Source organism: Microtus ochrogaster, linkage group LG4, assembly GCF_000317375.1.
Source record: "Microtus ochrogaster isolate Prairie Vole_2 linkage group LG4, MicOch1.0, whole genome shotgun sequence".
NCBI classification, from domain to species: domain Eukaryota; kingdom Metazoa; phylum Chordata; class Mammalia; order Rodentia; family Cricetidae; genus Microtus; species Microtus ochrogaster.
This window is the reverse complement of record NC_022030.1, coordinates 3,263,605-3,291,419: the sequence shown is the minus strand read 5'-3', so window position 1 is coordinate 3,291,419 and position 27,815 is coordinate 3,263,605. Positions and strand designations below refer to the sequence as shown.

General features: G+C 38.9%; 1 protein-coding gene across 1 annotated transcript in view; it reads left to right on the top strand.

The window, feature by feature from the left end:
- The window catches only part of Moxd1 (monooxygenase DBH like 1), an 80,724-nt gene that overhangs the window by 19,502 nt on the left and 33,407 nt on the right, over positions 1 to 27,815 (top strand). Inside the window, exons 2-4 of the mRNA XM_005360916.3 lie at positions 3,840 to 3,986; positions 8,657 to 8,824; positions 8,988 to 9,071. Coding sequence (XP_005360973.1) covers positions 3,840 to 3,986; positions 8,657 to 8,824; positions 8,988 to 9,071 — 399 coding nt within the window. The remainder of the gene's footprint in view (positions 1 to 3,839; positions 3,987 to 8,656; positions 8,825 to 8,987; positions 9,072 to 27,815) is intronic.

Below are 27,815 nucleotides of genomic sequence, written 5' to 3'. Positions count from 1 at the left end.
GGTTTCTCTGTAGCTTTGGTGCCTGTCCCGGAACTACCTCTTGTAGACCAGGCTGGCCTCAAACTCCCAGAGATTCTGTTTTTATTTTTAAGAAAATCTATGCCTACCTCAATGAGAGATATTAATTTGCAATTCTTAATAATGTCTCTCACACTGGTATCAGCATAATGCTGGAGATTTAAAAGTATGACTTAGAAAGAGTTCTTTTATTTTCTAGAGAAATTTAGGAGGGATTGGTATTAACTTTTCCTTAAAATATTTGATAAAAATTCAAGTAAAACCATCAAGGCCTAGAATTTACTCTGTAGGAAAGTGTTTTACTTATGAGACACTTTGACTCTCTGTGTTCTTCTAAGTGACTTTTATTGGCTTTTGTCTTCTTATTTTTTTGTTTAAATTATTTCATATTTTTCTACTAAGAATTGGATGATGTTATAAACTTTGAATGTCTGTACAATATGATATGAACTTTGACTTTCCCTATATTTCATTTACATTCATTTTTTTTACTTCACCTGTTTTATGTGGTTTCTTTTAGATTTAGTATATTTTGTGATTTAGCAGAGTTGATATTTTCTAGGATAAAAAGAAGGTAGGAAAAGAGCTCTCAAGTATCATGGCTGAAATTCTCACTAAATGAGAGAAGACATAGCATGAAAGTGGGAAAATGTCGACATCTTGTAAAAAATACCCTTGGTTGAGAGACCTGAAGACATGTAGATTTTCAGTCATGGATTATCTGAACTAAATGCATAAACAATAAAACCATTTGGATAGCTGAGGTACAAAGATGTCTCCAAATAAGCCTAAAACAATGGAAAAATGAGAAAATCATCATGATGGTGAAGGTGTAAGTCACAAACAATCCCACACCAGTTTGGAATTATGACCAATAGAGAAGCTATTTATTTAAAGGGGAAAAACTTATAGATCACTGTCCCAGACAACAGCCCTCTACACAATCAGGAATGGAGCCTACTCGCCGGAAGCAGAGCCGGAAGCCAGCATGAGCGCAGAGGGAAGTGGCCGCTTTTTTAAAGGGAGAGAGACCATGCCCCAGTGGGCTGGTATCTCAGTGGCTATTGGCTGAAGGAGCGGAAGGAGCTCCCACAACATGGTGGTTAGATTATTTTACATACAAATTTAATTTTAATAACATTCAGCCATATTTTAGTTCACTAATGTTGAGATTATCAGCTTCTTTTGACAATGTTATTAGGGTCAAAGCTTTCTCCTGTCTCATCCTGAATGCTGGGCCCACAGATAAAGGCACCATGTCCACTCCAGACTTCTTCTTTTTGGAAAAGAGAGTTTTATTATTTAAATATTAAATAACAACAAGATTTGTACATATGCATAGATAGGTTTTAAAATGATTATTGTGTTTGTTTTTTTAATTATTTTTGTTTGTTTTGGTTGTGAGCCTAGTCTTTGCTGTTTGGCTAAGATCAAGTGCAGTAACTGTTCTTATCAGTTGCCACTTCAGATTGTTTTGAACATTAGTGACTGCATAGACCTATAATTCTAGCTATTTGCGAAGCTGAGGCAGAAGGATTACAAATTCAAATTCAATACTGGGCTACAGAATAAATTTAGAGCCAGCTTTGGCAACTTAGTAAAATTCTGTTGCAAAAAAAATAAGTAACAAAAAAATGTAAGAAGAGGACAGGGGAACATATGTACCTCTGTCCATAGTAGAGTACTTACCTAGTATGTGGTACCATAAAATACATCATATCTACATGCATGCATAAATAGTTCTTATTGACAGAAGAATGAAGGGATCTGCAGTAGTCCTAAGGGAAGCTTCTCCCAATTTCTCATAACTGAGTTCCCCGAGAAGCCAGAGAAAAGTAGCTGGTAGGAATTAGCCCTGGTGAGCAGGACAAGATGAATGGAAACTTGGCAAGCAAGTTGGATATCGTATGCAGCTATGGGTAGGGGAAACATTTGCAAGATCAGAATAATTATCCTATACTTTGAACTGATTACATTTGTTTACAAAATGAATTGCATGACTAATGTGGCAAACTATGAGCATGAAGGCACAGTTGGTCTCCATTTCTTCTTTCCTAGGCATTTTGATCTAACTGAAGGATTCAAATCTATGTGATGGAAACCATCACACAGGCATCATCATGGGATATGTCACTTAAATTATTTTCATATTTATAACCTAGTTCCCAGGTCAGCCCTCAGGTTTAGCACACATAGGTAGTATTTTATGTAAAGCCTAATGTAATGAGTTTCTACAGGCAGAGAAAAGAAAGTAAAATAAAACCCACATTCCAGCAGTGGTGGCCACAATGAAGTATACAGACTGTGGGCTAGAGCTCACAGCATCTACCTGGATTATCCTGTACCCATGGCTTCATTCTTGTTTGCAAATGGAGAAATGGTTTCATGTCATTGAACTGACCCTCTAAAGAACGAGTGAGTACATGTACCAGGCTGCAGCAGCACCTTGGGCATTATGTACATAGAGGTTGCAATTGTTATCCCCACTGTAAAGAAAGGTTAGTTAGACTCTGTCAGTAATTGGAGGTTTTTTCTATTAAAAATATCTAGATCTTGGATGTCAAATTTCTACACATTTGATAATTGTGTTAAAGTATACTAAGAAAAAAATTGCCAATCATCACTCAAGTGTTACTCTCATACATAGTTAAAGACTTTTCTTGTGTGCTATATTTTTTTTTGTTTGTTTGTTTTTTCAAAACAGGGTTTTCCTGTAGTTTTAGAGACTGTCCTGGAACTAGCTCTTGTAGACAAGGCTGGCCTCGAACTCACAGAGATCACCTGCGTCTGCCTCGCAATTAAAGGTGTGCACCAACACCACCCAGCCTGTGTGCTATGTTTTCTGAGGCCAACACAGCAACCAATTTTTCAAATATAACTTGATGTTGTTTATAGTAATTATAATTATGTTCTGGTATGTGTACTCTAACACAGTATGATCTCAAAAATGAAATGTATTACATATTGAAAACAATTAAGCTATATATAAAACTTAGTATTTTGTGACAAAATGACCATATTTATTTTGATCCTTTTCAGTGTAATAGGCTACATGCTATTTAAAAACCTGCAATACAAATACATGCTATGCCCATTTTGCTAGTGTTCAGATAGAAGATCTCAGAATGTGACCTCTACGATCCTACAAAACCATTTACCAGGACTGGTGGAGGTCGAATTCCAGTCACCTGGTTTCAAGCTCATGCGCTTGTGTCCACGTCCCAGAAGTGATCCACAAAACCAGAATTTTTTTCAGTTGATCAATATCCTATATTTTGGCAATTTCTTTCCTTTGCATATTTTCTCATTGCATTTCATTATAATAAGCGTGTGCTGTTGAAGTTTGTATTGGAATTGCCTGTCACTCCTCTTGGCGTTTTGGATTCATGAATGAAGGGATGCTGTAAGCAATAGAAAAGTGCTGATCTTGGGACTGGTTCTGGCTTGTTGCTATCTGTCTCGTGTGGGGACCAGCCATTGCATGGTGCTGGTCTCCCCCTTTTCATTTGTACACCAGAAGAAATCCACTCGGTGTCCTCAAATAGTCATTCAGTTTTGATGCTCAGCGAGAGTGTGGATCTTTACTGCTTTTTCCCCAAAGGACCAGGTGTTTAAATGTAGATCAGTTTGCTAGATAACCAACTCTTGATTTGTAATAATCCAATCCATTGGGAAATCCCAGGATTCATAAAATGGGTTTAGGTATAAGGGTTTTTATCCCGAACAAACCAAGAATTGACTTTGGAATGTCCCCTACATTCTCTTAAACTATTTTTATTCTGTATTAGAATATCCGATCTTTGTTTTTCCTTTTTCAACAGGACTATTTCACAAATGCAAATAAAGAATTGGAAAAAGACACCCAGCAAGATTACCACCTAGACTATGCCATGGAAAACAGCACGCACACGGTAATTGAGTTTAGCAGAGAGCTGCACACGTGTGATGCCAATGACAAGAGAATCACGGTAAGCAGAGTGGGACAGGCACTCTCATGGCTAACGTGGTAGCGTGTTTACAGGTATGAAGCAATTGAGAGACTAAAAGGAAGAGGCCCTGGAAGCAGTATTGGCAATGTCGAACAATCCTTGGGAAATTTTTGATCTGCCCTTTGCAAACTCTCCCAAGTTTAAAACCACACATTTCATGGAAGGCATCTTTATGCAGATGTAAAATTTTGAAGTTCTCCTTTAGGACAGCTGATTTTAAGAAATAAAAGTACATCTTAGCTTTTCCCTATAAAATTTGAACATAGATAATAAAGGTTTGAAGAGATGTGTGACACAAAAGACAATCATCATGCTGAATATGAGGGTGTAATTCTTCCGATTTGAAACCGGTTTGGCTTTGTAAATTTCGGAAATCCAGATGAATAGTCAGTTGATTATAATCACCTATTGGCACGTTATATGAGATTTCTTATTTTTAGATTTCACACAAAATTATCTTCATGAATATGGAAATTAAATATTTGGAGGAAGTATGCTCCCGTGGCGCTTTCCATCGGTTGCTTTTGCCATTTCATTTTTGTGTAGACCAATAAAATTTTCTTTTTCATTCAATCCAATAAAGCTTCAAAAAAGAGAATCTAAAACATCTGAAGTCCTTCTTATTAGCCCTCAGCCTAAGGAGTGAAGAAGGAAGAAGGCACAAGGACAGACCAGCATCCCTTTCCATGTAGCACACAGTACAACCATAATTCTGTTGGAATACTACTGTAGTCATCGGACCTACAATAAATAGAGCAAAGAGGACATTTGACACAAGTAGCCTTCCTTTATTACTTATTCTCAGAGTTCTTATTCCAAGGAGCGGGCTGAAGGATCCAGTCATTTTTCTATGTTTCTGCAAACCTTTCGCATCCCACGGCCCCTCAGGCAATCTCCCTCTGTAGCTCAGTCAAAGCCAGTTTCACTCGCTTCCCCTTGGAAATTCCTGGTATTCCCATACTGAGCACAGATTTGAGTTGTAAAATAAACAAGCCCAGACACAGAGCTGCCTTCTTCTGTATTTGCACCTTCTCTAAATCCATAATTGAGTTCGTGCCTAGAGGAGAATCTGCTGTGGAAACAAGGAGTCTTAGAGTAAGCCAATGTTTTAAAAAAAATGTTTCTTATTTTAAAATTATTTTTAAGTTAACATACAAAGTAAAGGATTCCATCATAGCATTTTCATAGAAATATGCCATTCTGCTTTGCCACATTTGTTTCCTTCCCCACTGCCCTTTCTGTGCCCCCTGTTCAAAGTTTCTCTGCTTTCTTGCCTGTCTTTTCCTCTTCTTGAAGACCCTTCCAACTCTCTCATGCTCCCCATTCTGGTTTCATGACCTACAAACACACATACATAAATGCATAAATATATAAAATTTAAGCTCTAGGTTGTCTTAAAAAAGAAAACAGAAGCTTTCTGAGTCTGGCTTATTTTGTTTAACATGGTGATTTTAGTTGCATCAATTTCCCTTAAATGTCAGAATTTCCTTTTACCAATATCGAGGCCCTGCTCCATTGACTATATGTACTCCATTTTCAGTATCCATTCATGATTGATGGGCATCTAAGCTGATTCCATTCTCTAACTATTTCGAATAATAGACTAAAAATGAGCTTGCATAGACAAGTGTCTCTGTAGTGGGGTATGGCGTCCTTTGGAATATGTCCAGGAGCAGGATAGCAGGATGACGTGGTTCTGCTTTTCACTTTGTGAGGGAACTCCACATTGACTTTCATTGTGACTGTACATGTTTTCACTTCCAGCAGCACTGAACTACAGGTTAAATTTTTCCACACAATCATCTGAATTTGTAGTCATTTGTTTTCTTGCTAATAGCTGTTCTGACTGAGGTGAAAGGGAATGTCAAGATTTGAAAGGAGGAAAAAGGGGTAAGAGAGGGAGTATAGGGAAAGATAATTAGCAGTAGGGGCCATTTGGAGAACCATATGAAAACTCACTACTGTAGAGGCTTCTGAAAATGGACACATGTATGAAGAAATGGAAATGGAGTCACCAAACAGTGGGGGATTTCTCCCACTGTCCCAGCAGACATCTTATGCCACCAAGTAAAACGTTCGTTGCCAAGACTAGATCACATTTAGTTGATTGGTTAGTCAAAGTGGTACCAAGGAAACACCAAAGATCTCAAAACTTAATTTGAAATTCTCTAATAGCAAAGGATTTATGACACTTGTTTATATTTATTCGTCATTTGTATTTATTTTGAGAATAGACTATTCTGTCCACGAGCCCATTTGTTGACTGGCTGATTTAGTGCTATGGTAATTAATTTGTGTAGCTCCCTTTGTACCATAGACAATATTCCCTGTTCTGATGATTTATTAAGAAACACTTTTCCATGGTGTAGTTAGACTGTCTCTTTATCCTGGAGATTGTCTCTTTTGATGGCAGATACGGTCTGCCATCAATTCTTGGGATTATTTCCAGCTCTATTTAAAAAGAACTCTTGCCTATGCTTACATCTTGAAGTGTTTTACTTCTTTTTCCCCTTAGCAGTTTCCAGAGTTTCTTACATTAAAGTCTTTATTTAATCCATTTTGGATCAATTTTTGTTCAGGGTAAAATATTAGTTCTCTCCCCCAAAAAACTGTTTTGTGAAGATATTGTCTCTTTTTCAAGCTGTGATTTGAGGACATTGTTGAAAGTAGCTATCGGGAGCTTCCTGGGTTTCTCTCTAGGTCCTTTATTGCACTCCATTGACATACATGTTTGTTTCATATTGATCCTGCCAACCCATGATTATGAAAGACCTTTCTGTCTTCTAGTAACTTTTTCATTTTCTTTCTTCATTGTCTTAGAGTTTTGATTGTAGAAATCTTTCACCTCCTTGTTTAGTTTTATTCCTTGGTCTTTTATTGATTTGAAGTCATTGCAAGTGATATGTTCCCCTAGCTTCCTACTGAGCATGTTCATTATTGATCTATAGAAAAGTTAGTGATATTTGTAAATGAATTTTGTATCCTGCTATTTTGCCCCATGTGCTTACCAGAGGTAAGAATATCCTGGTGGAATCTTTAGGGTCTTTAAGATATAGGATCATTTCGTCAGCATATTGCAGTAAGTTGAGTTTTTTTTCTCTTATTCATGCAATTTTGTTTCTTCCTCTTTACTTAGTACTCTGAGAATTCAGTCACTACAGTGAGAGGCTCCCTTATCTCATTCCAGACTTCAGAGACCATGTTCTCTGTTTCCCACTATGTGCTATGCTAGTCACAGATTTGTCATATATGCTCTTTATTATGTTGAGATATGTTCCTTCTACTCCTGGTTTCTTCAGGGCTTTTATCATGAAGGGATACTGAACTTTTTAGAAGGCCTATTCTGAATTTGTTGACATCAGCAGATGATTTCTTAAGTTTATGGGCTGTTTTATATTTACTGACTTGTGTATTTTGAACCAACCTCACAATTCTGAAATGAGATAAACTTAGTCATGGCGTATGATTTTTTTTCATATGTTCCTGAGTTTGGCGTGCTAGTATATTGCTGAGAGTTTTTCCTGCATATTCGTATGGAAACTGGCTTGGTAAAATTTGGAAATGAATTCATCTAGTCATAAGCTTTTCTTTGCTGTGAGACTTTGTATTCCTGTTTCAGTCTTGATGGTTGTTATACATCTGTTTAAGGTGTTTATATCTTCTTAGTTTATTTCGGGTAGATTCCGTGGTTGTGTGGCACTATTCATGGGTAGACATGAGCAAGCATCTACTCATCCTGGTAAGAAACCAGCAACAAATCAAACTAAAGATAGTACCAAATTCAAACTTGGTGAACCAATGGGTTTTATTGGGGTTATAGTGGGAGGATGGGTGAGAAATTACTCAGGCAGCTGCATTACTAAAAGCTCACCTCGGGATGGGTCACCATGTGTATGAAAGCTGGAAACCTGGGCACACTGCACAACTTGTGGGTACCTCAAATGATTGGACTCTTCTAAGAAACTCGTCTGGTCTCTACTTCTTTCAGATATCTGGACAGATGGGTCTGGAGACTCATCTGGACAGTTCAGCTTGCCTGAGTCTTTTCAATAGCTCAGCTGGCCAGAAAGTATTCTCAGAGCCTCGGTTTGTCTGAGTATGTTGCTCAGAAGTCCTTAGTGCCTATATATACTTGGAAAGGAGGATCCTGGTCAGTTTCAGGGACTTCCTGAAACTGTTGAGTTGTTTATTTGTGTCTAAGGAGGTTGCTTTCAGGATAGAATGTTTCACCTCACTTTAGAACCTCCTGTAGCCTAGTGCATGTTCTCAAAGATGGAAGATTTTGTTTTAGAGAAAATTTCTACACAACACATGTATGTCTAGAAATTTACCATTTCTTCTAAATTTTCCACTCTTTTTTTTATCAGTTTTAAGGGGTGCTATAATGAGTTTCTGGATTATATTTTGATAATATTTTCCTTCTTAGCCTTCAATTTTATTAATTTGAATATTCTTTTTTTGATTAGTTTGGTTAGTATTTGATCATTGGGTTTTTTGGGGGGGTTAGAATCAACCCTTTGGATATCCTAAATATCTTTATTCTCATTTCTTTATTCTTACATGCTGATTTAAGTAGTATTCTTCAAACACAACTCAATGGCAAGGATAGTGTTTTTGTGAGACATAACATACCTATATCTGATTATCAGGATAGCACAGTGAGAGTTATCTGGGCCTACCACCACGAAGATCCTGGAGAATCTGGTCCCAAATACCATGATTCAAATCGAGGCACAAGGAGTCTGCGGTTACTGAACCCTGAGAAAGTCGATGTGTTGTCTCCAGCCTCACCATACTTTGATCTGGTAAATCAAGACGTAAGTTTCTTCTTTCTTTCTTTTTTTTTTTTACCTTTTCTGCTTTTAAACAAAAATATTGGTTAATGAAACTGTGTAAGAGACTGTTTACTTATATTATTAAATTTAATGCCATGTCAATAGAACGTGACTTTTTATTTTCTTCCCCTTCTTCTTAAGACAGGTCCCCATTCCAAACAAAGGTACAACATACTGGTGCCAAATGTTTAAGATTCCTGAATTCCAAGAAAAGCGCCATGTAATAAAGGTATGTGACTTTCATGTGGACCATGTGAATGCCAATTTTTTTTAAAAATAGAAAATAGTAAAAAATATAGAAATGATTTCTAAGTATATGGAAGTTACTGAGAAAGAAGAAACTGTTTTGTCTGATCCACACACTGTTTTCTGATATTGATAGCTTGGATTGTGGTTAGCATTTCAGTTATCTTCCAAGTTTACACATCTGAGGTAAGTAGGCTATATTGCTGTAGTAGGAATAGCTATTTTAAATAGTATGTTTGCATATTGATATATCCTATGAAGTAAGTGACATTTCTCACTTACACTGTTTGAGAGTATCTGATTCATTGAAAATACTAGATTTTGTCATACAAAATATCATGTTTTCTTGAAGATGGGAAAAATTGTAATCAGTGGATTTCTATTGAACTGATGAAAACGAAAATTTGGAGAAGCTCAAAAGATGGATAAGCTCAAATTGCCCTTGACATGGAGTTCTCTCTTCCCATTCCCAGGGATTGGGTCTCTCAAAACTTTTATGTCTAATGAATGAATGAATAGACCTTTAGCTCTGACAGTTATTGACAGATCCAAAAAAAAAGATTGAAAATTAGGCCATGTGCTCTTCAAAGTCTCACACGGCTAATATATAGAATAAGATAGAGTTAAATATTGCCAATTAAATAATGTGAGCCTTTAGAAAGCCTGATGTTACTACCTTTCTGTTGGCGCCCAGACTATGTAATTAAATAGTATGGATGTAAGAGAGGAGCAAATGGTTAGATTCTGGCATCTGAACGCCACATGGAGTTGAATTGTTGGTTCTGCCTTTCATTAACATTGTTCTCGCAGGTAAATGTCTCTGAAAAATGCTGTAGCCATAGTTTTCTCTGCTGTAATCAGTCTCAATCACAAGATTCTCCCTACCAAGATCAGAGCATTTAAGTTGAGGTATGATTGCTTTTATATCCTCTAGAGTGACTTACATATGTTGATTTACAATGTGTTCATCCAGTTGCCCAGATCTATCTTTGCTTCTGGGATGCTTCACGGCTGCGTAGGGTACAGGGAATGTCTGAGTTAATAGATGGTCCTAAACATTTACAGGGTATATTTTTGCCAACAGTAGTTGTCTTAGCAACCATTCAACAGTGAATGCATTGCTTGCCTCTAAAAGAAGCTAATTTTGACTCCATGCATGTGTAAGTGGAAGGAGGATTCAAATATGTACTGGTGCATAGGCCAAAGTTCTTCACTCGTGCCAGTGGAGTCTTTCTCAGAAAATAGAATATTCATGAACACCATGTGTCATTTACAATTTACAAGCTCCAGGCTTAATAAACAGATATAAAACTAGGTCCTGAAATGAAAACAAACATTTCAGAACATAGGCCATCTATTCATTTTAAACTTTAATAGAAGGTAAAATCCTTAACTACTTCTACTCATGTTTCATTCTTACGATTATTAATGTTAAAGATTGAGTTGAATGAAATAAAGTCAAATGTATCTATCAGTATGGCTTTCCTTTGCTTGACACCTCACCAAGAATTCTTAGGTAACTTTTCTGTCACAAGTCTATCACAATAACACACAGATAATGGAGCCCTGGAGTAGGTACCAGAGAACACATTGATGCCTTTGCTGCTTGTTTGTAGCAAGAAAAATCAATGGCATGAAAGACTGTACACACACACACACACACACACACACACACACACACACAATATTTGAAATTCTACCAAAACTCAAGAGAGCTTTATTTTATATAAGATATAATTTGAAGGAAGGAAGTTCACCAAGTAGAAAGGGGGTTCCTGTCAAACTTGTGACTGAGGAGAGTTTTAGTGACTGCAGATTAAAATTATATTAATTAGTTTAAAATATCCCTTACAGGATAAACTTTTGATCTTATCTCACAGCTCCCAAAGTAGAGTTCACTTAATATCACAAAACACAGTCCTCCAACTAAGACAACATACAAAGAATCAAGCCCTACTGGGAACAGGGCTAAAATACATGTGCTGTGCAAGCTGGTTAGAGTCCATCTTTCAAAAGGTATTCTACTTTTTAAATAAATGTCACAATTAAGTTCTAGTAAGTTTCTGCGGTAAAATTCATAGGTCTAGAGCAGAGATATTATCTTGATTCCAGTCTTTTTGTGCTAGAAGAGATGATCTCTAATACTTTAAAGGCAATATGTAATCTTCCCAAGGAAACAAAGACTCCTGATAGCCATAAGTGGGGTGTTTTCCCTAGTGACTTGTCCAGCAATGAGATGTGTTAATGCTGGGGAGAGGATCCTTTCTGCAGGTAAGAGCACTGCCTGGCAAGCATGATAACCTGAAACACACACAGTGAAAGGAGAGAACCAATTCCCACACGTTATTCTCTGAGCTCTATATGGGATTTATGTAAACCTCTGTGGCACCTGCTCATACCTCCCGATACACAATAAATGAACAAATAAGCTTGTCTTCGTTAGGGTTACTATTTCTGCAGTGAAACACCACCAACAGCAGCCAACTGGGGAGGAAAAGGTTTATTCGACTACTCTTCCACATCTCCTCATCACTGCAGAAAGTCAGGGCAGGAATTCCATCAGGGCAGGAACCTGGAGGCAGGTGCAGATGCAGAGGACATGGAGGAATTAGTGGCTTGTTCCTCCTGGCTTGCTCAGCCTGCTTTCTTATAGAACTCAAGACCACCAGTCCAGGGGTGTCTCCACCCACAATGCTTTTGGCCCTTCCACATAAGTCGCTAATCAGGAAAATGTGCTACAAGCCTAACTATAGTCTGATCTTACAGAGGCATTTTCTTAATTCAGATTCCGTCCTCTCAAATGACTTTACCTCGTATCAACTTGACATAAACTATCCAGCACAAAATATCAAAAAATTTAAGCCTCAATCCTTTTCTGATGCAAAGTACTTTCTACAGAAGATAGCTTTTGGATTATCAAATATGTGATGTATAGTGAATTTAAAAATATTGATATAGATAGATTTTTATAAGATAAATTTCACTATAATTCAAAGAAAGTTTCTATTTGTGGCTTAAATGTTGAGGCTATATATTTTATGACTGTAAACAATAACAAAAATAAGCAGATAAAATATATTAGTGATCCAATTATGAATTTATTTAATAGTAGTGACTAAAGTTAATAGCATTATTAAAATTAAATTTTAATCTTAAATATGTAAAATGATTTATTATAAAGATTATGAAATGATGAGGTGAATAATACTGAAAATTGCTACAATCATAAAACAAATATTTTTTCTGGAGCAAGATAAGATCATAATAAAAGTTATTTGTCCAAATTCTCTCATGCCTTCAATATATTTATTTCTATTTAGTTTTTGAAAAAATTGTCTTAACTTGAATTCAAATCAGGCATAATGCTATCTATGTATCTCAAGCACTCAAGAGGCTGAGGCAAGCTTGTCTCACAAGAAAATATTATGACTTTGCAAATGTGTATGTTAGATGATGGTATTTCATTATGATACGTATTGTGGAAACCATAGAAAGTTATTGGTAGTTTCTATTACTTTCTCTTCTTGTCTGGGATCATCTGTTCATATCATCTGTGCTATTCACATTGGTAACCCACGCTCCATCCCATCTTGACAGTTTAGCATGGCCTGCTTTATTTAGCCTTCTCGTGCTGTGTCCTCACCATCAGCTTGGAATTTATTTTAATAAATGATTCCTTTATGTGGTGTGCTCAACAGCCATAGAGTTGTCATGAGAGAACCCTTAAACGTGCTGCATTAGAAGTTGAAGTTACTAGTTGTTTTAGTACAGTGTCCTGTAAGGGATTTTATCATCAGGAAATTCTCTTCATTTTGAATTTATCTGTTCAAACAGGATACATCATTTTGTTGTTTTTAATCTAAGTTGTTCTATTACCAATAAGGACTTGGGAGGCGGATACTGGGTTGGAAACCTGATAGAATAAAGAGGTGGTGAGAGGAGCGACCAAACGACCTTCCCCCTTCCACCAGAGATCCAGCAAGCATGTCTCTCCACACAACCCAGACCAAAAAGAACCTTGAATCGCCCTCCTACTCTCTGTGGGTCTCACTATCTATCTCATTCCTGTGTCCCCCCTGAAAAGACATCTTAATTGATGTTGGCTTTCTTCCTCATGGGAATGGCTTTGATCCTGTTATCAGGATGTGTCTCCATGCTTTGACTCTTTCTCACACGTCTGCCCCCCTTTTCATTTTCTCACGGGGGAAACTAGATGTTTGCTATGACTTCTGACTCAGTGGTTGTTTGTGCTTTGCCGAGATCTACTCTAATCATGTAGGATGGTTTTTGCTCATGGCTATTTCCCTCTCATCTTTGGCTCTTACCATATCCCCTGGAGGCAAATCTTTGGATCTTCAGATGGATCTTTTTAACAAGTTGAGACAAATGAACTTTCACAATAAGCCTCATGGGAAAACTTTTCTCTCCTTTTTAAAACTTTGCAACACCAACTATTCTAGTAAAAGATCATGGTGTAAATATAAAATTTCAAAGATCCGCATTCTGGCGATTCATGGCACGAAGATTATTGGTGTTAAATAATTATGCCCTAATATGTAACTAATCTGATTTTATATAAACATGAATGAAAATATGGGAAGTCTAGGGTGTTTGCTATGACTAAGTCTAAAATTGTGTATGGAAAGATGTTAGTAGAAACACCAACCCTACTGAGTGACCAAAGCAGCACGTTTTAAAGATTTCTGACACAGGGTGCTCAGTTTTAAAGATGTTGCTCTGTATTATCCGTGTCACAGATACTTCTTTGTCACAGATATGTCGAGGGTTTGTCTCGCTACCTGGGTGTTCTTTGTAGTCCCATAGAAGACAAGTTATTGAGTTCACTCTGAAAGCATGTCTGTTTGTGAACTTGATTTATTGCTCTGCTACTAATTAGTTTTCCAACCCTAGAGAAAACACTTAACCTTGCCTGCTCCTCAAATTCCTTCCCAGTCAGATAAAGAGATTTGACCAGATGATCTCAATTGGTTCTTTCTGGTTCTAAATATCTATGATTCGCTGAAAACAAAAGCTTAAGTCTGTGGTGGAGACCAGATGTCCTGTGGTCTGAGTTTCCCATACTCTGGTTTCTCACAAGCCTCCAGCACCCAGAGTGAAGATGCTGACCCCTAGTTAAAAGGCCCCCACAAGGGTTCCTTTAACATAGATTTTGATGCATCTCAGTCCTCTCTAGGGCATTTCATCAGAAGAATCTGGGAAGTCAAGATGCAATTGTGGCAGCTCAGTATGCTAACAGAAAGACTCAATTTTAAAAAATGATACCAGAAGACTTCATTCTGTCTGGGCTATCAATCATTCAGCTTTTAATCTTTATAACCAAAATTTACTGAGCTTGTTGCTATTATTATTCAATGATTAATACATTTTATATGTTCATAAAAAATTATGAACATATAAAGATTTTGCATTCAACAAAACAATGAAATCACACATGTTTACAGCTTCGATTGTGTAGTGACTCAAACAGAGTCTGATTCAAATCTTGACTCCTTAGCCAATAGATGCTGATCCGGGCAAGTTTCTTCACTTCTTTAAGTCTTAGGCTACCATTTGTAAACAGGGTTGATAAAAGAACTTGTCTTGGTTGTTAGTTGTCAATATCAAATGAGTGTTTTACATGTTCAGCATATATTGGCTGAATGAGGGCTAATCTGCGTTACCCATTTTACCATGGTTTTCAAACCTCTTACATCTTAGGAGAAGAGGGAGGTAAGGCCTTTCTGAAATGGGCTGGAACAGAGCACACTGACTATCCAACTCTGCTTTGCATTAGCTAAGTGCCCTTGGGCAAAGTAAACTATCAGGACTTGCCTCTTCAGTTGTAAAATCCAAAAAGTCTTTCTCAGGGAAGATTAAATGAGGACAAGTGAAAACACCTGTTGCAAAAGAGGCTCACAATTGCTTGTTTTCTTCCCTCAGAGGGGATTATAGTGATAAATGACTAAAACTTACTTCAAGTGTTTTCTCAGAGGCTGGACAGAGGCCCTGAGAGGCAGTAAGTCACTGTTTTATTTTGAAAGAAAGGATTACTCCAGAGTTAGATTTCATGGCTTGCTTCTATTACTCTAAGCCAAACGAAATGTAAACGACTCCCCCCTCCTCTTGTCTAAGTAGGGACAAAGACCAGCTGGTGACACTCCTCTGGGACATTCTTGGGCATTCTCAATGCTCGCCATTAGTCTTGCATCTGGTGACTTTAAATAATTTTCAACAGACATTGTGTATTTATTTTCCTCAGCTTTCCTTCCCCTGCTCAGTCCTACCCCCCCATCTAGGATGTCACTTTCAAGTGGTGCGAAGGTTGGGTGAGAACATGGTGAAGCATTAGCACATACAATGGGAGTTAATGGCTGTAAAACTGGCAAGAGACTCCATCACCACTTTCATTCAGAGGACACAAAAATATTTGTGTTGAATTCTAGGTGTGGGTGCTACAGTCAGATTAGGAGATGTTGGTATCACTGAGATTTGAGACTTTACCTTGACAGAGGGAAGTATTTAGGTAAAACTTTTGCTTATTTTTGCTATGTAGATAGATTATGTCATCAGTCTTTCATATTTTCTGATAAGGTCAACTGACTTTCCACAACTTTCTAGTGTCAGGCAAGGTCAAAGGGATACATACATCACCGTACAATGCGTGTCAAGTGGAGCTGAGATTTGAGGATAGATCCTCAGTGAAAAACTAGCAGACCTTTCTCTGGAGATCTGAGCAACTCATGCCTTTTGACTCTCACCCAGTGGGAAATGGCTGATAGCACTCAGTCAGCCTGAGGTTTCTCAGTAGATGGCTCAGAGTTTAGACGACGTTAGGTTTTGTTTTCTCAGCTTTCCTGAGACATATGGTATACAAAGAACTGGACGTGTTTAGTGTGTCCTAAATCCCCCTGACCTGATTTCCAAAGCCAAGGTAAAAGACACTTTCACTACCTTGCCAAGTTTCCCAATGTTGGGAGGACAGAAACTGAGCAGGACAGAAATCCCGACAACACATACAACTATAGAAAGGGACAGAATGTTGAATCTGAGGTGATGCTGTCCGGAGTAGGGGGATTAGCAACAATTTAAATGAAAAGAAGATAGCGAGCTCTAATCTAATTGGGCATATGCTGTGGTATAAGGGTCCTTGGGACCAAACCAGCAGCTTTTTGACTGAATTAAAAAAACTTCCTCAGAAATGAGAATAATGGTAATGGGCCATTTTATTCCCATTCTTACAACGGTCTATCTAAAGTGACCCATGAGATGAAAACTAATATTGACATTCAGCCTTAAAAATACCTCTAGTGCTTTTAAACAAGAAGAGGACACATTGGGAAGAAAGGTAGAAAAACCGTTATCCCAGAGCAGCCTAAGAACCATTGGGAGCCCAGATTCTGATCCTACCCCAACCACTGGCCACCGGAAAGCTAATACCGTGGTGCCTATCGGAGGTCAAATTCATGTTACCCAAAGCACTGGAAATCAAGAGGTGGTCTATGTGATTATTAATCCTGAAGAATGTTGTACCTTCACTCACTAAATATTGTAATCGGGAAAGCTGGGCATTTATGAATACATAAATTTATAAGTGTTTCTTTGCATTCTTTGGTAAATTATGTTGTAATACAAAATTATCTTAAAATTACAAAAATAGTGCAGACAGCTTTTATGTGCTCCTAATCCAGATTATGCTACAATTTTCAGTGTGAACATTGTATTAATATACAACCAGGATGACATGAGTCAACTGAAGCAACAATACATTTTTATAGGTTTTAGAGTTGGAACTTTTTTTGTTGTTGTTGTTTTGTTTTTTCAAGTCATGGTTTCTCTGAGTAGCAGCCCTAGCTGTCCTGAAACTCACTCTGTAGACCCTACTGACCTTGAACTCACAAAGATGTGCCTGTCTCTGCCTCCTGAGTGTTGGGAGTAAGTGCATGTGCCACCACTGCCCGGCTATAGTTAGAACTTTCAACAAGTGTAGTAAAAACATCATGTGTGCAATGAAAACTGACTTTTACTAAATGAGATATTTGAAATTCAAGTTTGTGTAACTCATGAATTTAATATGTTTCACAATTTTGTAATTTACATTCTCCAAGCTGAATTGGCACACTGTTAAGGTATTTACTCATCAAAAACTCAAAAATTAAAGCTTAATAATACAACCATTTTTGAAAGGGGAAATTACACCAATTTTAGAAGCATTATGGATGACTCTTATTGAGTCATTATTTGTTCTGCCTGTTTCATATCCTTAGGGGACATCTTAAAAATCATTTGAGTTAGATCTTTCTGGATGGTGCCAACTCCTGTGTGAAGGGTTGATTGTCAATACTATTCAGAAAACTTCTTCAACTAACCCTGATGCCAACCTACTGCTGGAGAACTACTGTTTTGTGCTTATTTAAAATTCCTGTATGGCACTTGCTATATTAATATTCTATAGCACATGGTAAAACATGCTATACTTTAATGCTTAATAGAAAGGATGCTATACTTATAACATTAATACTTTTACAGTACATTATGTCAAGATATTAATGTTTATAATGTAATGGTTGCTTTTCTTAGCAACATTAATACTTTTTTTTTTGATTTTTCGAGACAGGGTTTCACTGTAGCTTTTGGTTCCTGTCCTGGAACTAGCTCTTGTAGACCAGGCTGGCCTCGAACTCACAGAGATCTGCCTGCCTCTGCCTCCTGAGTGCTGGGATTAAAGGCATGCGCCACCACCTCCCGGCTTTAATACTGTTTTTACAGTAATAAAATGGAAGACTGAGCAACATTAATACTACTTTTACATTAATAAAATGGAAGACTGAACACATATTAAGCATCTACTATCAAAACATAGTAGTCTGCTGAAGAACCCAGGTGGCTGAAAAAAAAATGGCTCAGTGTTTAACTGTACTTACTACTCTTGGAGGGGCCAAGGTTTTTTTTTCCAGTAGCCATATGATGGCTCACAATGACATCTAACTCCAGCTAAGGGGATCTAGTGCTCTTGTCTGGCCTCTGTGGGATGGTGCACACATGGGATACAGGAAATAGGAACTCAGGCACAGATACACACATAGCAATATTAAGGACAAATCTTTCTAATTCAACAGTTTATGGTATTGGCATCCTTTGGTGCATTGGCGATTTATTTGCAGACAGAGAAGCTGGAAAGCCAGCCACTTCCTGGAGCCACAGCTGCTTTCTATTGCAAAGCCTGAGCCACTTGAGAGCTGCAGTATGCTTTCTACACTAGGCAAATAAGACTTGCGTTCCAGTGGAACTGAGGCATGCCATTGTGTCACGATATTAGCGTTTATAATGTAATGATATTCAGGAAACAATTCTGAAGGCCCACCTCGCTGACTTTTTTAAAGGGTGAATTTCTTTAAATAATTTTGTCACCCAAAATTTTACCAAATCTTAGAGAAGCTGTCTACTAACTGAAACAGGATTCTCACTGAATCACTGTATCTGTATTTTAAAAGCTAAATAAAAACAAGACCATGGAAATAACTTTTTTTTTTTGTTTTTCAAGACAGGGTTCCTCTGTATAGACCTGGCTATCCTGGAACTCACTCTATAGACTAGGTTGGCTTTGAACTCAAAACTCAGAGATCCTCCTGCTTCTACCTCCCAAGTGCTGGGACCAAATAAAGACATATGCCACCACCGCCTGGAAATAGGTTTTAGCATGTGCTTGTTGCCTATAGCTTCTCAGCCTAAAGAAGCCCTGAAAATACACTCAGTATTTATTAACAGTATAATCTAGATATATGCTCACCACACCCACTATATATCTTAATTACCAGGAACCATCCTTTCGTCCGACACCTTTACATTGCAAAGGATAAGTGAGTGCCTGTGAAGGGTCTACTCTAGACAGTGTTCAGTGCCGTGCCTTCTATCACATAAGACCATGCAACATAACAGCCATCCACATGAAGGAACTCACAGCCCCATAAGGAAAAATGTGCATACGCAGAAGTTAAGCGAGCCCGTACACACACCTAACCCACCTCTGTGACTTTGGTGCCCACCTCTGTGATAGAAGAAGTCAAAGAAGAAAAGGGAGAAAACAGTAGAGTCTGGGAGCAGAGTAGAGTTTGGAAACCCTAATTTGGAGACAGTACAAAGGAGACAGATTTCAAGTGTGAAGAAATGGTGGTTCTGATGATGACTAGAAGCAAACTCTCTGGGACAGACTGGATACTAACGTAAGGCCATAAGGTCAAAAGCTCACTGAGAATTCTGCCTGTTCCCACATCAAAACCCACAAAGGAGTCAACATTATCATCTTTGTTCCATAGGTGAGAAACTGAAGCCCAAACAGGTTAAGGAACTTGCCTGTGGCTGACCATTCTCCTCTTGGCATCCTCTCCCTTGGGGAAGAGTGTCTATTGTAAAACTAATAGCACTGTGGGTGTTTTAGCCTTAAATGGGATTTTTATATCTGTAGAAAACAACATCCTTTGCCCCTAGACTCAGGCCTTTGCTTTGTCTTTAGCATTCTGAAACATGACACATCAATATGGAGGAAGCATTTGTTTCCACATGTGGCAAAGAAGCATTGATGCCATAACCAGCATCTGCTTGTACCAGAGCCAAGGAGTAGGCAGCTGCCAGCTCAACTTCAGATTCTTAGTCTAAATATGTCAAATTTGAATGCACAGTGACTGCTTGTCAGGGAAACCACATTTTAAAAAAATCATCGAATGCCCCAACCATACCAAGAATCCTAGTGTGAAATATTGAAAGGGGTTGCATACTGTAGCCTTTCATACCTAAAGAGAGCACAGATTTTTGTCTTGAATGACATCATTGTGTGTTTCACAACTTCATTTAGTGTTAAAACTTTGGCAAATCGCATCATACTTTCCGTGCTAGATATCTAGGCTACCTCCAAATTGCAGGCATATGTATGTAACTATCAGCAGTGAAGTTGTGACTGTTTCTAAGATTCAGATAATGGCCCTTCAGTTCTCCTGGAAATGAAGGGATCTTCCCTTGGATTACAATTTGAGTTTATTGAAATAATGTCTGTTCCCGTGTCAATGCTGTTCACCCTTTCTTAATAGTTTAAATGTATATTATACATGTGAGCTTCTGTAGTGAAGGTGTTCATATAATTCAGCTCTCCATTTTATTGACATACAAAACCAAGAATGATGTCAAAATTAATTATTTACCTAAAGTCCAACATTTAAGAAAAAATATTGCTTTAACCAGACATGCTGACACACATCTATAACTTCAGCACTCTGGAGGCTAATGTGAGGGGATCATCAGTTTGAGAGCAGCCCTTGATATTGTAGGGAACTTCTGCCTCAGAAAAACAAAAATAAAATTTGCCAGCTTAAAGCTACCTACCTAAAATCTACATTTGATTCTCTTAAATATTAAGCCCTCCATATATGTTTGCATTTTATGTGTATATATAACTGTGTGGTACATGTACGCATATGCATATACATTTCCATGAGTGTGGATGTACCTCTATGTATTTGTGTATGTGTGTGTTTGTGCACGTGTGTGTGAATGCCCTTGGTATATGGAAGCTTGAGGTTGACGTCAAAAATCTTCTTTGGTCATCCTCCTTCCTTGTCCTTTGAGTTGGGACATCAAACTCTGAACTCACTTATTCAGCTCTGTCTCCAGTCATCTTCCTTCAGGGATGCCCTGGCTCTCTCTGCCTTCCTGGGCTGCAATTACAAATGAAGCCCATACCCACTTGCATTTGCATGGATTCTAGGCATCTCAACTTTGGTCATCATGCTTTTACAGCAAGTACTTCAACTACTGAACCATACCCTGGTCCCTTTCATCTTTTTTTTTTTTTTAAATAATCACTTCCACTATGAAGCTGGTGATTATCCACAGTAGTTGATTCTTGACCCATGATTTAGAGGTAGACATTCATCCTTTTAGAGGGAAGCTCAGTGCAAGTCCCTCATCACTACAGTGGCTACAACAGCCCACAAGCAAAATGCCTACATGATGACCCTTGAACTCCATTACCTTGGTGTTAGTGGGCATACCAGTAAGTGAATACAAAGACTTTTAAAGTGTCTAGATTTAGAGAAGTCACACTTACGATTGCTCATTGTATCCCCAGACACTGTTTTATTTAACAGTTACTAATTGTCCAGAAGAGAAAAGCAAGGCTCAGAAATGACAGGCGTCTTTTCTGAATCCACACAGATGGAGGCGGGACAGGATGGTTATCAAATCTAACCCCCCCAGTCTCCCATATACATAGGTAATATGAGCGTAATCAACCCCAAGAACAGAGTCTATTTAGTTTAGTTAGGTTGACTTTTCAGCTCACAGAGATAGCTTAAAATGCTTTCCCTACTCTTGACCTTTAATAGCTTCTTTGAATCTTAGTTTCTGTATTGGCAAAACAGCAATGATACCTGTTTACAAGACAAACTTGGAACTTATTTGAAAATCCGTAGAGAGCACATGAGGCTCATAGATGGCACACTGTCACCTTATTGTCACCGCTCTTCCTTCTGACAGTCTGAACTAGCTGTCTGCTTATGTCATTATTTTATCTCATGGTTGTTAAAAATGAAATATAGTGAGAGAAAGACAAAACCCCACAAAACTCTTTCTCAACCTGTTAATTAAACTAGGATTTTAAATTTAAGTCATAAATGGCTGTTATTTATCTGTGTTTTCCTTTTAACATGTGAAATTTAAAAGAATTTCTATTTCCACACACACACACACACACACACACACACACACACATTCTTCTGGATAATCTTTTAATAATCTATAATTAAAGAATTTTCAGCGCTTTTGAAAAAGCTCTAATTGCTTGGATAATTATATCCAATAATTCAAAGCAGTGAAAATTCACTTTGATTTCTTTGACTGTTTCAAGACATTTCAGAATAGAAAATTGAAATGTATTTTGTTTATAGCTGACTGGATTCTATGAGGTGTATCAATTCCTTTACATCTTGGAAGGCAATATTTTTACCATCTTTATTTTTTATTCCTCCATTCTAAACAGTGAAGAGATTACTGCCCAACTCATTTTGTTAGGTATGCTCGCTCCTGGCCTAGGATAGATTTCTAAGATTTACAACCAAAGTAAACATAAAATGTCAGAGAACTAAGTTCTTCCTTGTTACTATAAACAAGGAATAGCAGTTATCTGAGAAATGTTTTCCACTTATATCGCAATTAAAATTTTCCAATAGCTTGCTGATGTGGTCACGTATTTTCACATACTATTCATTGAAGTGCTAAAAGTCACCATTATGAAATAATTTATATCTTCATCTTGAATTAATAATGAGAAATCCCCATGTCACACCATGTTCTCCTGCCCTGGCCTTTGTAGGTCTTGAAAAGTCAAAACAGCCTTGTTCTGTTCACTCCCCACTGGGAAGAGGGAGGAGAGTATCTTCAGCTCTTAAGACAGTTTTCCAACCTGAAGATATTCTCTGCATGTTCTTGCTTCATTTCCAATGTGATGATACTTGTTTTTATTTTAATTCCTCAAATATTTTCCTGTTTATGTTTTAATTTCATTAATTTAATATGAAAGCTTGCAAAGAAGAGAATAACACACCAAAATAAAACAGATCCAAAGTCTAAATACTTCTTCAAATAAGTAGGAGAAAGAAGCATTTAAAAAAAAATTAGTAGTGCCTCTTTCTCCTGTTTCCCTTTCCAGGAGGAAGTTGACCAATGATAACAAGTATCTGTATTCTTTATCAATTAATGCTCAAAGAAGCATTTATAATATTATGCAGGTTTTTTGTTGGCTTAATTCCTCTCTTTTGTAAAGTTACTTTGAAATTTATTCTATCAAATTACCACACTTTTTAAAAACAGGTTAAAATATAACACAGCATTTACTTCCTACTCTGTTTTTTTTTTTTTAATGTAGTGTTTCACATCCCTCTCCCAATGATGAACATGCAAAGTGACCTGAGGATTTTTTCTGTTATAAACATAGCATTAGGTGCTGATGGTTTCATTTCTGTAGGCTGGACTGCAAGATGTGTTGGGTCAACACCAGTTTCTACCACATCTCTCACATACCATCAGGATGCACAAGTATCTTCTCAACATCCTTTTAGCACTGAGTCTGTTGGTCATGGCCACCTGATGGCTAGAAACATGTATGGTTGTAGGGATGGTCATGAAATCTTGTTATCCCTCTGTCAGAAGCTCAGGCTGTAGAGGTAGGGGCTCCAACATTGTGTTGTCAGATTTGGGCTTTAAAAGTTTATAAGGACATGGCCTATAGCATAAAGGAAAATATAGTCTTAGGAGTGTTTAAAGATTTTGTAAAAGGACCAGAAAGATCGTGCATGGTAGCCCATAAAGTAAAGTCAGTATTTTTTGCTTTTGAAGGTAGGGGTGAGATAGAGATAGATAGATAGATAGATAGATAGATAGATAGATAGATAGATAGATAGATAGATAGATAGATAGATAGATACTGCATATATGTTTCTCTTTCCCCTTTTTCCCCTCTATACATGTATGTTTGTGATGCATGTAGGTGTGTGGGAATATGGTTTCTGTACATACATACAGAGGACCAAACAGGACATTGGATCTCTTCCTCTATAGCCCTCTGCCTTATTGCCTTGAGGCAGGGTTTCTTACTGAGCCAAGCTAGGCTAGCTAGGGAGCTGTCAGTATCTGCCTATCACTGACCTCCAATGCTAGGTTTATAGGCATACTCAGCAATGACTGGCTTTTACAGGGATGTAGGTTTCAAATTTAGACCCCCATGCTTGCAGAATAAGCACATTTAACCACTGAGGCTTCTCACCAGTCTCCGAAATGACTTTTTTTTTTAGTGAAATCCAAGCACATGTATATATGAGCTCATGTGTACAAACATGTGACCATGGCAGTAAGAGCAAGTGATACTCATCAGTTCTTCAACTGCTTTTTGAGGAAGGGTCATTCACTGAACCTGGAGCTAAATGATTTGTCCAGATTGCCAGACCGACAAGACTGGGAATCCTCCTGCCTGCCTTCCTAGTGCTGGGATTACAGGCATAGCATACACTGCTGCATCCAGTTTTCCCCTGGGGTATTGAGTATCAAACGTGGGTCCTCAAACTTAGTAGATACGCACTTCTTACACTCTCTAGCTAAAACTACTGTGTTTGGACTAGAGAAATGGAGTGATGTATGGTAGAATTTAGAACTCAGATCACTAAACTGGGAGTTCAGCCAGAGGTATTCGGACGGGGTGGGGGGTGAGAAGAAAGGAAGCAGTCTTGAGGAGAGATGCCCATGACAGCTGCTGCAGAGGAGAGGGCTGGTGTGTTGCTTCCTTTGATGTTAGGCGCTAGGACTGTAATAAGCATCTAAAAAGAAGTGACGGTTCAAAGGGGAGAGGAGGCAGAAACTTCTTTCTTAGAATGATGACGATCACTCAACTCACCAGCTCCCAGGATCTCTTCTTCATCTGCCAAGAAAAGAGACCAACCACATTTCTAAGATTGTAAACCTTTTCTTTGAGTACCTAAGGAGGCTCTGAGTTACAAAGTTTAAATGGACTGGTTTTTATCTGTCTGGGAAAACATCCAAATATAGAATAAATCACCCATTTTTTATGTTTCATTTGTAACCGAATCCATTTTTCAATGTAATTTCTATGTTTCACAATCTAAGAATATTTAAATTTTGGCAAAGCCATTGCATTTGTTTTATTTAAAGGGAGGTAATGACATGTTTGTTATGAAAAAAAAAGTTAGGTCTATTGAGACTAATGAACTCATCAAATTTGTGCTTGAGACTCACCTTGATGAGTGAGTTTATCTACACATCTTAGCACTGGAAGTACTGGAGGGAATGCAGAGATTTGCTGGGTTCAGTGGGGATGGTGAGTGATAAAGCAAACATTACAAAAAGTGAATTTACTTGGGGCAGTTGCTGTGTGAGGAATGCTAAAGTATTTTCTCTATGCATTAACCTATTAAATATAACACACGCAAACAACTGGAAAGACTAATAAGACATTTGCCATGCTCTCAAAATATCAACATCTATGTGGAAAGACTAACTTAGTCACGTACCTGGAAGGCAGAAGGAGCCTCAAATGCTTTAAGGCAAATTCAGTGTAGGTCCAGTTTATGAAGATAAACAGCCTTACTAGCATGGGAAATACCTATCTAGAGGGAAGAGTCACCCACAGGCAGTGACACCAGCATTTAACCCAGTCGTAGCCTGAGACAAGTGAGGTTGTTATTTCTTTGCTTTTTATGTAATTGTCCTGTTGACGATGACATTTTTAAATGGTAACCTTTAACTTAAACACATAAAGAACAAGAAAAAAGTCATAACAACAAAAATCTGTCAATTTACCTACTTTTTTTTGTTTGTTTGTTTGTTTCTCTAGACAGGGTTTCTCTGTGTAACAGCCCTAACTGTCCTGGAACTAGCTCTTTTTTTTTTTTTGTCTTTTGCCAAGTAATTTATTGGAAAAGCCACATTTTACAGTGTTATCAGGGGACAAATGTCACTCCCATTTTGCCGTTCAGTATTGACAATACATAATCAACCAGTAACAATGTGTGTATAAAAGCCTGCCAAGGAGCGGCATCTCAACACTCTCGGCAGAGGTATGGGTGGGGTCACAAGTTCGTGGTCAACCTGGGTTACATAGGTAAGTGGGTCTCTTTAGTTTCAAGCTAGCCTGGTCTACATTGTGAGTTCCGGGACAGCCAGAGATACAGAGAGTATCAAACACCAGTGGGGGGCCATAGTGAAACCCATTTGTCCTCAGACCTTCAGGAGATGAGACAATCCTAAGTGCTTCCATGGTACAGGAAGCATGGACCAGGGGTAACCTAGCAACTGTCTCCCTAGGAAAAGACCTCAAGCCCGACATAGAATCACAAGGGCACCTCTTTTTTTGGATTTTCGAGACAGGGTTTCTCCGTAGCTTTTTGGATCCTGTCCTGGAACTAGCTCTTGTAGACCAGGCTGGCCTCGAACTCACAGAGATCCGCCTGCCTCTGCCTCCCTAGAGGGCACCTCCTCTTTCGAGTGGGTTTTCATGTGCCGCATCAGCATCCCCTTCTGTCGAAAGGCCGCGTTGCACTCCATGCACTTGTAGGGTCTTGAGTCGCTGTGGATGTCCATATGGACCTTGAGGTTGCCCTTGTGGTTGAAGCGTTTTCCACAGCTCTCACACATGTACGGCATCTCCTTCGTGTGGGTCCTGATGTGATCCAGCAGGGAGGACTCATGGGTAAACACCTTGTTGCTGATGCTACACCCGTAAGGCTTTTCGCCCGTGTGGATGCGCTGGTGAACTCGGAGGTCTGAGGACTGCAGAAATCCCTTTTCACACAAGTGGCACCGAAAGGGTCCGTCTCCTGTGTGGGACCTCAGGATCCTGCGTCAGCTGAGGATCCTGAGGTAAAAACAGGTCATCCCAGTCCTGTACCAAGTCACTCCCCTGGTTCCACTCAGGTCTCAGGTAGTCTAGCTCTCTGCTCCCAGGAACCATCCCCAGGAAAACTTCCTCTTCCTGGCTGATGCACGACTCAGTCCTTGGCAGGTTCTGTGACCCTGGACTAGCCTCGTCACCGCTGAGACTATCATCCGACAATACCACCATGTTCTCACCCCAGTCATCCGCCTTGACTTTGGCCATTTCCAAACCAGAACCACGTAGAAAGGACATCTGTCCTTGGGAGATGACAGACTGACTGGTGGACGGCTCTTCAGTCTCCAGCAGGTTCTGCAACTCTGGGCGAGCCTGGCCTCTGTTGGGGGGCTCCTCGCTCTCTGATGGGTGCTCAGCAGACCATCTCACGTCACCCCATCCATTCTTCATGTCTACAGCATTCTCAGTACCGGGATGCCGAAAGAGGTACATTTGTCCTTGGGAGTGGATTATGGACCATTGGCGCGGTTTCCCACCGCTCCTCAGTAGTTTCTCCAGTTCTTTGCAGCTCTTCACTCTGTTCTCTATAACTATGGCCTGCAGCTCTGGCCCCACAGAGATCATAAACTTCTCCAGCACTAGCTGGTCCAGGATCTCCTCCTTGCTATGCAGGTCCGGTCTCAACCACATAAAGCATAGCTCAGACATCCGCTTCAGATCCTGGATGGGATCGGACCCCTCTGAGGGACTAAACTCTCTGAATTTTAGGTGCCAATACTTGGAGTTGTATTCTCGTTCTCCCGCATTTGTTTCCTGGGATACTAGTGATGGCGTCTCTTCTGATTGGAGGCTGTCTGGTGGTATGCTTGCAGCCATGTCTGTGATTCCTGTCTAAACAGACCTACTCCTTCAGCCACAGCAAATAAGCCCAGTGTTGGTCCCGAAGCCTTCCTCCCTGGTTCACCTACCCCTGGTGTTGTCTTCGCTTCCACAGCCTCGATTTTTGCAAGCTCTCTCTGCAAAGCGCCCGGAAGCGCTAGCGTCGTCGCTTATATATCTGGAACTAGCTCTTGTAGATCAGGCTGACCTTGAACTCACAGCCCTACCTGTCCTGGACCTAGCTCTTGTAGATCAGGCTGGCCTTGAACTCACAGCCCTACCTGTCCTGGAACTAGCTCTTGTAGATCCGTCTGCCTCTGCCTCCTGAGTGCTGGGATTAAAGGCATGTGCCACCACCACCCGGCCTAATTTACCTACTTTTTTTTTTATTTATTTATTGAGGATTTCTGCCTCCTCCCCGCCACCGCCTCCCATTTCCCTCCCCCTCCCCCGATTAAGTCC